General features: G+C 38.0%; 1 protein-coding gene across 1 annotated transcript in view; it reads right to left on the bottom strand.

Annotated features, from left to right (window-relative positions):
* Positions 1-9,055: 9,055 nt before the first annotated feature.
* Positions 9,056-10,892, bottom strand: part of kcnj19a (potassium inwardly rectifying channel subfamily J member 19a) — a 40,061-nt gene continuing 38,224 nt past the window's right edge. Inside the window, exon 3 of the mRNA XM_046866740.1 lies at positions 9,056-9,866. Coding sequence (XP_046722696.1) covers positions 9,214-9,866 — 653 coding nt within the window. The 3' untranslated portion in view covers positions 9,056-9,213. The remainder of the gene's footprint in view (positions 9,867-10,892) is intronic.

Genomic DNA, 10,892 nt, shown 5'->3' with positions numbered 1-10,892 from the left:
TTCCACTTGATGTTCAAATTTCAGGGTAAGTGGTCTTCAAACAATGTCTAAAGTACAGCCTTTTCCAGTAGCACTTTTCTTAAAATTAATAAATAAACAAGTTTTTTTCCTAAATATTGCCTAGACGAAGTGGGAAGATCCACGGGGGTTATACAGGAAGAAGAGTAAAAGAGAAGGAACACAGCCTTATGGGGAGCCAGTGTTGAGTCACGAGCCAGAGACATGTCTTCCCATTTTGTTATAGTGATGTTATACTTAGTCTTTGCCCGGATTAAGTATAGGGATGTAAATGAATGTCAAAGAATGTACAGTTAATGTAAAAGAACAATAGATCTTCTCATTAGACTACAAAAACACATCTTCCGAACTAAACATCGCATCTAGTGACTAAGGTGCAAATTTGGACCCAGTGCAATGGTTTGCTCAGGACATTATCATTAGTAGGTTTGGCAAATCACAAAGGCTTTGATTGTTAGGCATGTTCCTAATTCCAGACAAAAGCCATAGATGTGTTGAATGGCCACTTTTCTTATTTAATGACATCATCTGGTCTTTATAATTTCCCCCTAGACTTGTTCTGATTAACATAATGGGTTCCAGGGCTGGACATTTCTATCGGACTATCCACATTATTCATTCGAATAAAGACAGAGTAGCTGTTGTGTAGCTACTCTTGAATTCTATGCGTCGTTCGTTCTTTTGTGCTGATGAACCCGCTGAATTTTTAATCGTGTTGGTATTTTTACACCTTGATCACTCTCACTGATGATTGGCTGTAGGGCACTGTCATTAGTGAATGAATGAATGTGAGAAAGATATGAGACGTGTTGGAGACTTATTCTGATTGATGACTGATTTGGTTATATTTGGAATCAGATAAATCAGATGTGTCCAGTGTTATCTGCCAGGGCCTGAATTAAATGCATCCTTCATAGTGTCTGGGTGCGAAATGGAAAATCTACCTCCGTTTTCCAAGCAGACGAGCAATGGTTACATACTTGCTGCTCTTTATACATAGGTGTAATCTGTTACTAAGGTGCTAAACTAAGAAGCTAATATACCATTGGAGCCATTCTCATTATGAAACTCAACACCAATTTATGTGTCCCTCTCAAACAGAAAGCTATAAAAGCACATGCAGTGGACTTCTTTTTGTTTGTTCAGGAGAGCAAGCATAGGTACCGGCTGCCTGTTCCTTATTGCCCCTTGCCTCCTTTCTTTATGACTGGGAGGGGCACACAGCTTGTGTGTAGCTTGCCTGGGAGCTATGCTCAGTCGGCTCTCGCTCCTTGTGGTTCTGTTCCACATCGTGGGGATCCCCTGACAAGGAGGAGCTTTACCAGCTGTGTCCAGTGCTTGCAACCGGGACTGTGAAGAAAGTCGGAGCAGTTCTTCGTCTGCTATGGACCCTATAAAAACAAACAAGCAAACAAGCAGACTCAGAGCAGGTGGATTGTGGATGCTATCTCATCCTCTTATGAGTCCTTTGGTCTCCCTCCACATTTTGGGGTCAGAGCTCATTCCACTCGGAGTGCCTCTAAGGCCTGGTCCTCTGGAGCATCTCTCCAAGATATTTGCAATGCAGCAGGATGGTCCACCTCGCTGACCTTTGTAAGGTTCTATAGCCTTGACCTTAGGGCCACTCCTGGCTCCTCCAGTCACACTAAGCAGGGACTGGTCAGTCTGGCGGTATTGGATGCTCATTCCCAAAGCGCTGTTGACACAGCTTGAGTTGCTGAAAGAAAACGTTTCTAGGTTACATATGTAACTCTGGTACCCTGAGGGAATGAGACACTGCGTCTCCAGGCCACACTCCCTGCATCCCTGCAGCGCTTCTTTCTATTTCAAAAGCTAGCGTCATCTCCACCGCATGTGCTTTATAGCTTCCTGGTTGTGACTTCACCCCGCCGGTGACATCGCACCTTTCCTTTGGACAGATTACACATGTAAATCAGAGTGGGGACACGCGGAAGCGTTCCCAAAATGTTGTTGACGCAGCGTCTTGTTTGTTTGTTTTGGAGCAATAGTGCTTCTAAAACTCTCTCACATTCATCAGTAATTTTTAATGCTGACAGTATGGCTGATCAGTTTCAACTCATTTTTGAATTCTAGTTTCTCCCCATATGTGGTACAGGTGTAGTTTCTAGACATAGCCTTACATGCTACAGTTCAAGGAGTCGCCTACTCCAATAGCAAGTCTCAGTCATTAGAAAAAATCTAAAATTTATAAAAGTTTTGACTGTCGCAAATGATAGAGGTGATCAAAATCATTCACTGGCAAAATGAGCAAAAGATGACATACCTTCAAGCTAACTAAAGTCATATAAATGTTTAACTTGACTTGCATTGGCTATTAGTTACTGAATTTAAGAGTGGCCTAAATAGTAAGCAGTAGACGATCAACAATTTGATCATTCAGTACACAGTCCAGCAGCTTGTTCTGAGTAGTTTTGTAAAACAGGTCTGTTCCCTTTCACCTGCAAGGCACACACCAGAAAGCTGATATCATTGATAAGGGTTGCCAGGTTTCAGCAAAGTTTCACACTTAACTACATTAAGTAACAAATGATATATTTTTAAATTTTTTGTCTCAACCATTAGCTGGTATACAAGCAGCACTATTTCTAGGCATAGGCAAACTAGCCGGTCGCCTTGGCGCAACCAGCTGGTGAGCACCAGTGAGCGTCCCCTGCCTCACCTCTGCCCCTGCTAAAATATACAAAAGTTTATATGTATTCAGTCCTAGTTGTTTACCAGTTACTACCAGACCATGGATGTGCATAGTTATTTTATTGAAAACTGGAAACTGTGCATTAGTGTGTAATACGTATTAGCATACAGACATTTACATAGCACGCTGCATTTGCAATGCTGTCTGCATTATGGCTGCTAACACACACATGCCTCACATTCTCTTTTCACCTTCCAGCTGTTTGGAAAAAAGTACCAAAGCCTTCACGGCCTCACAGGCGGACTGTGTTAACAGTTTCTTCCCACAGGCCACCAGGCTCCTCAATAAGATTAGTACAAACACACACAAATAAACAAATTCATGGAAACTCTTGCACAAATGGCTGCTAAACAACCATTGACTACATGTGGAATATTTATTATTATATGGACAATTCATTTGCACTATCACACCTACCGTTTATAAGTCGTTTATCACTGTGGTGATAATGGGAGGTGTTAGGTAGCTGGTTAAGATAGACTTCTGATCATAAGGTTGTGAGTTCAAATCCCAGCACCACCAAGCTGTCACTGCTGGGGCCCTTAAATAAGGCCCTCAACTGCTCAGCTGTATGAATGAAATAATTGTCGTTTTGGATAGGGGCATCTGCCAAATGCTGTGTGGCATCTGCCAAATGTGTTAATTGTCTCATTGTCTTGTGGTTTTTGCAGTAAATGTTTGCATTATTTAATTTCACTAAATGACTGTTTAGGGTGGAAATGATTAATAATAAATGAATTTTTATTAATTATTTAAATGAACTGTGTTTTTGGAGTTGTTAAAAGCGATTCATTTTAAGGGTAAGAATTTGTTTCTGAAATTCCAGAACTTTCCAAAAAAACTCTGAAATATTCTACAATTTCTTCCTTTAAACCACCATGCTCAGACTCTTCTCTTATTTATTCTAATCTTGAGTTTTACTTGTGTGTTTTTGTACCATTATTTTGATATCCCCTTGGCATAATGACTGTAACATTGTCTGCTTTGTGCTCAAATCTTTTGCTAACCTTAGGATCCCTCCCATAGCAGTATTTACCATCTCTTTTAACTCTCAGTCAGATGCCCTCAATTACCACCAGGCCACACAGAGTTTAAACTCTGTCAAACGGCACACACTTACTGGCTCACTGTAAGCTCAAAAGCTTTCTATTTCTCAGTGGGTGATGATTGGGTCCGCTGCATTTTCCTGGTCCGGAGAAAACATTTGAATAAATGAGATATTTCAGAATGGGTTTCTTCTGTAAACGCTGGATGTGATTTCTCTCAATCCCCTTCATCTCTTCTAATGAATACATCTAAATCGCCTCCAATTCCCTTATTGCATTGGGTCGGCAATTACTGAAAATATTTATTAAATGTAATGAGTTTGCATGAATAATTTAAAAACACTGTCCTATGGTTCTACGTAGTCTTTTAAGGGTCTCTTTTATTCTACCACTAATTTTACCCATAGTAGACTGATGATGGCACTGTGGTCATTTTGTGTGACACCTACAGTGAAAATAATATTTTTATTCTGCTAATTAATGCGTATTGGCAAAACTAGCAAAAAACATATCCAAATACGCTCCATAGTATTTCTGTGCTTAGACCCCAAAGATGGCCAACTAGTAGCTCTTTCAAACCAAAGCTGGAGTTTTTACAAATCTTGGGGTCACACATTAATAAAGTTTAAGAAAAACAAATAATGGCCACAATTACTTTTTATTTCTGTATAAGTCAGAGGAATGACAGAGAAATGTGGAATACTGTAAAATCACATGATAAATTTGATCACATTGTTGAGATTGTCTGCATAATTACAGTTGCTCTACCATTGTATTCATGTATTAATTTCAAATCAGTCCTAATAAATAAAACTAGAAAAACTGACTCCAGGCATGACATGACTTTTCTAAGCATTACTGCATCTCCGTGCAGCTTCTTTCTTAGCGCATGGCTGTTTACTTCAAGCACATCTGAATCTTGTATTTTTCTAATTGGGCTGGAACTCGAAATAATTGTTTCATGACATTGTTTTATTCATGCAACATCGTCTCTGTCTGGATATTACATGAATAAAACATCTGCTGTGCATGAATAAACGGTGAAAGGAAACGATGTTGAATGCAAGCCCACATCTATGGATAATGCACCTGCACATCAAAAGTGTGGCAGTATGGTCATTTGGATCACAAATTCAGTAATCATTACAGAGCTTTAACCCCTTAAAGTCCCAGCAGGAGGACGAGTTCAGATTTCTGTAAATCTGGACGGTTCATGATTAAACCGCACTGTAGGCGCTGAATAATTCACAGTAGTTAATATGTCCTTATATCACAGTGCTGTTCAGCGCTTGATACTGACTGGCCAGAAGGGTTTAGTTCATTTTTTTTAATTAACAGCAGCTCAGGCATTATTTCTGGCATCAAGAGGAATCAGCGGGTTATAATTAATGCAGTCATTTTTAATATGGTCTTGTTTTGATAGTAATGACAGGGCTTTGAATGGTGGACGCTTCACATGAAATTCATTCTAAGAGATTGAATGTCTATTATAACAGGTTTAAATTTATACCTGTTATAATACACTAGAATGACTAATGTATTGGGACACCTGACATTTTTTATGGAAGGTGGCATCTCAGTGGTTAAGGCTCTGGGTTACTAATAGGAAGGTCTGAAGTTGAAACCAAGCTGTCACTGTTGGGCCCCTGAGCAAAGCCCTTAACCCTCTGTGCTCTTGGGGTGCTGTAACATGGCTATATCATGCTTTACATGGGTTAGAGTAGAAGATCTTGCTGCTATATAACTTTGATGTGAACCCTGAAGACATTGGGGATAATTTAGAATGCTCACTGCTCCACAGGGCTCCTCAGCTCACCTACATCAGTACCTACCTTTCCTGGCACCCCTGTCGCTGATGAGCACAAATCTCCACAAGCACAGTCCATAATCTACATCTTCTAAGGAAAGTGGAGGTTATTTTAATGGAGACTAAATGGAGATGAATAGTGCAAAAATCACATACAAACCATATGGTCAGGTGTCCACAAACTTTTATCCATATAGTATAGGTGATAACATGAACCAGATTTGTTCATATATGGTTCAATATATAAATGGTTTAGAACTATGACAGGTCTATAAATACATTTTAAAATCGAATCAATGGACAATTGCTGTAATATAAAATTCTGGATGTGAAAAAAATTTACATCGGTGCTGACAAAAGTAATTCTGCCCCGTCATTTATTATTTGAATATAACAGTGTGCGTGTTTGTGTTTTATTGCGTAAAGAATGTTAAAGACCCCATGCCACATTGGGGTGAACTAAACGTGCTAAATAAGCAGCTCAGAAGAAGAACCACAAATGAAGCCTCTTAAATATAATTTATTCATTTCCAAACTAATGGACTATGATGAGAGATGGTGCTACACAGAGACGTTCAAGTGTAATTGCATGCACACATGTTTTATTAGTGTGTCTACGTGAGCATGTGTTTGTGTGTGTGTGTGTACACGTGTGCGTGTGTGCTAGAGTGCTTGGGGTCCGTTGCACCAACAAGTTAAACGTTTTCTGGATGGAAATGTAATTGTCTGAACCAACTAGTCGTATAGTGTGTTAGTAGTAACTGCTAGAAATAGTAAAGGTTTATGTAAAATGGGTTGAATCTGGTTGAACTTGCAGTGTTTCCAGCATCAGACATTTTGTGGCAAATGACTAGGATTATACCAACCAGAATTTCCTTTCTTGTGTCTCTCAAAAGGGTTTCACAGTTTTTTCTCTTGCATGGGAGTCATCTCTTAACCCAAACTGTACACCAACAACAACAAAACAAATCCAATTTGTGGATAAAGAAAACAGAATTAACGCCACTGACATATTCTTTTTAGTTATTACACAGAAGCAGCACAATATATAGTTGAAAAAAGAAAATAATAAACATTTACTAACTCCTGGCAATATGCATCTAGTGGTGAGGATTAAATAAATTGTTAATGTGATATCTGCCACATGTCCAATAACCACAGTATTTAAAAAGCCTGGTTTGCATATATCTACAGAATATTTAACATGTTTATGTCTTTAATAAATATAGTTAATATATATATATTTTTCTTACCTTCTTACTTGACAGAAATGCTATTAAGGGACCATTGTCATATTGTACATTGCATCAACTTCTGCTCATATTAATTTCTAATAAATGAGTTTACCATTTGACCTGAATTTAAGGTTTGCAACCATTTTTAGTTATTTGGTTTTTGGTCATTGTTTACAGTCATAAATAATGCTGATTTGGCATTTTCACACATCATGCATTTCATTATGTAAACTTTTTTGTTGGTGGCCCCCTCTATTGCTTGCGTTCAGAACACCAAGGATAATCAGGTCTTAGATTTTCTGATGGATGTGGGTGAATTTTGATGGTGTAATTTGATGTCTATTAATATACACAATATGGCTCTTTATGTCCATAATGCCCATATGTACTTGTTGAGAATCCTATTTCAAAGGCAAGGCTTTGGAGATATTGGGGTTTAATAGGGTCGAGGGCAAAGCTTTGTGTGGAACAATCAAATTCTTTCACTCCATCTTTCGAAAACCATGGAGGGAGATAGTAGCTCAGTAGCTTAGCTACTAACAAGGTAATTTGTAATGTTGCAGCATACAAAGGCATCATATACAGTTTATTTACCCTGATCAGGCATAGCATTATGACATTATAACATTATGACCTCAAAGTTGATGTGTTAAAAGCAGGAAAAATGGACAAGCATAAGGATTTGGGTGAGTTTGACAAGGGCCAAATTGTGATGTCTAGACGACTGGCATCTCCAAAACTGCAGCTCTTGTGGGATGTTCCCGGTCTGCAGTGGTCAGGTATATAGTAAAGTGGTTCAAAGAAGAACAGTGAAATATATTATATTATATTGTACAATATTAAGCAGGTGTTCATAATGTAATGCCTGTTCGGTGGTCATAAAGTTATGCCCTGATGGGGAATGTGTTTTTAACATTGTGGCGAATGTTTGGAAAATTCCAACATAAAAAACATGAGTGTATCATCATTAGCTCTCTAGCTAACCATTGGACTTTAAAAGCAGTGTATAGTATGCAGAGAGTACCAAACATCTCTATACATAAAGGAAATGTCTTCCAAAAATTTTAATTTAGACCAAATTTCTTTTCCTTTTGCCTTTCAGAATGCTTTTGACACACATCATTATTATGTCTGGATCAGGAAGCTGTCATTGGTTGGGATGGGCTTTAAACATGGCAGATATGGCATGCATATTACACATGGCACTGTTGCTAAGCTTTAGAAATTCAAAAAGACTGCAAGTCTTACAGGTCAACTGAGATGTGGACGTCCACCAACATCAATCATTACACAGTCCCTATGCATGGAGTCTTTAGGGCACCCTGTGATTAAAACCCAAAACATGTTTTTGGTAAATACTATTCTTAATTAGCATGCCACTGGTGTTTGACGACAGATTTTGCATTAGTTTTAGCATTAGCATCATTGCCCAATCGCATTACCATTCCACTCTCTTTATGCTAACTAGATTTTTACCCGAACAGCAACATTTTGACACAATTTCTGAAGCAAGAAATGTTAATTATTTTAAACAATCTATTATTTCTCTCTGATCCTGTGTAATCCTCTGATAAACCCCATATTTGAAACAGACATCGGTTATGTTGAGGTATTTGCTAATTTCTTGCCGTCTAAAATAAAAGATTCTCGGATATTACACCTTTAAAAAAATCTGTGGAAAAATTTAGTGCCTCAAAATATTTCCTAACTTCATTATTGCCAGGAAAAAACTTGAAAAATGGGAGAGAGAATTAGTTTCCTTTTAGGAGCATCTGTCTTCTCTGTAAGCTATTTTTTTTTTTGCATGCATTATTTATCTCACTGCCTGGTACCGGGTATAAAAATATATTAAATATTTCAGAATCAGATTTTTTTTTTTGAAAGACAGCTTTCAATGCCAAAGTGAATCCAGTAACTGAGGACAAGATGAGTGGCAAATAAAACTGTAAATTTAAAATGAGTATGATGTGTTTTAGATGTAGTAGTAGCTTTGCTGTAATAACTCTGACTGCAGTTGGGGTCAGTATTCATAGCTGGTACCTTATCTTGTAACTTTGGATGATGTAAGTCCTGTCTGTCATAGCGTTAACAATTTATGACCTGTTGGTGCAAACGGACCAGAATAACAGGAGTTCCATTTAGGGTCCAGAAGTCTGTGTAATGGACACAAACCCAAACGCATCTGAAGGACTAAATACCCTGGTCTGTTCATGCAAGGATCCTTTTACTTCTTCATCCCACTTCCTGATCTGTGTCAGGATTGTCTTTGCAGTTCATCCATGACTTTATTTTCTTTTTAAAATATGCTCTATGTATGCTAAAAGTTTTCTTTCATGCTGATGCCAAACCCAAACGAGGTCAAATCCCAGATAAGCAAACAAAGTCTGTGTGACCTCAGCGGTCAGCATTCATCCTTCTCAGTTTGGCTGGCAGCTTGTCCTCCATCCTGGCTCCAGCTGAAGACAGAGGAGTATGTGGAGGTGCATGAGTGTGTTGCAGGCCGATGGCAGGTGATGGCATCGGGGACAGGCTCCTCTGCTGCAGGTCTCCGGTGGACATGGTCATGGGTTCAAAGCCCACTCTGAGGGCTTTGAGATGGAAATCGTCTGATTGGCCCGGACCAGAGCCCATGCGCTGCAGTTTCAGGGGCAAGTCACCCGTGCTGGATGCCTTCTCAGGGGCCTGGGAGCTCAAACGCAGGACGTTCTTGGGCAGCTCCTCCTTCCCAGATGAGCTCATCCTTTGGAGTTTGCTGGGCAGTCTGCAGGAGGCGCTACCTCCGAGGCTGGGCCGCTCTTCCCCCAGCTCTAAGCAGTTGACAGAGAAGACACGCTCACGGTACGGTACGGTGAGTGGAGAAGGAAGCGAGCCCTTTTCCTCATGCTCATCCCTCACGCTGTAGGGTGGCGTAGGGACCTCAAACGTACTGTGAAACTGAGAATAGTCCACACGGAAAAAACCTTCCTCTAGAGACATGACGGGCAAGAAGCGGTGACCCCACAACACCTCGTCCTCGGTGTAGGAAGTGCGTGCCTGGCATGTCATACCTAAAACACATGGACAAGCAGAGACACATTCATCTTCAAATTCATTAAATAAGGAGGTGAAAACTTTTTAATCTGCACACAGTTGTAAAGTGTTGATCCAGTTGATATGTTTTGATTAGTGATAGTAATAGATTATGAATATAATATAATAGTAAAGCAATTTAAAAATAAAATCAAAATAAGAACAGCAACAACAATAATAATAATAATAATAATAATAATAATAATAATAATAATAATAATAATAATAATAATAATAATAATCATAATATCTTTAATTTGTATATGGACTTACTAAAGTTTTTTTTTAATGCTACAAAAATTTTGTATATTAAGTATCAAAATACTAATTATGTAAAACAGTGTTACTAAAACAATATACAAATTATTAATAAAAAATTATAAACTATAAAAAAGAAACAGTTTGATAAAGGTGCTTGCCACTATTATTATTATTATTATTATTATTATTATAATTATTATTATGAATAATAGTAGTAGTAATAACAGTAACATTAATAGTAACAGCAGTAGTAATAGTAAAATACTAAATCATTATGCTATAAATAATACTAAATACTAAATATTATTTAAGTAAAAAAAAAAACAACACATTAAAACATAAGAAATAGTTCAGTTTCTTTCATTATTATTATTATTATTATTATTATTATTATTATTATTATTAGTAGTAGTAGTAGTAGTAGTAGTAGTATTGCTGGTGGTGGTGGTAGCTGGTCTTGGTTTAATAGAAATAGAGTTTCATTTTTATAGTGTTTGTCTCAAAGCAGCATTACAGAATGTAAAAATTATATATAACAAATAAATCAGTGAATGATGTGTATTTATCCCTGATGAGCAGCCTGGGACTGTGGCAAGGAAAAACTCCCTTAGATGTTATGAGGACGAAATCTTCAGAAAAACCAGACTTAAAAGGGAACCCATCCTCATTTGGGTAATATAAAAAGTGTAATATACTACTAATACTATTACTACTACTACTACTACTACTACTACTAATAATAA

The sequence above is a fragment of the Silurus meridionalis genome, chromosome 14 (genome assembly GCF_014805685.1).
Source record: "Silurus meridionalis isolate SWU-2019-XX chromosome 14, ASM1480568v1, whole genome shotgun sequence".
Taxonomy (NCBI): domain Eukaryota; kingdom Metazoa; phylum Chordata; class Actinopteri; order Siluriformes; family Siluridae; genus Silurus; species Silurus meridionalis.
Note: the sequence above shows the minus strand (reverse complement) of the source record. Positions and strands in the feature narration are given on the sequence as shown.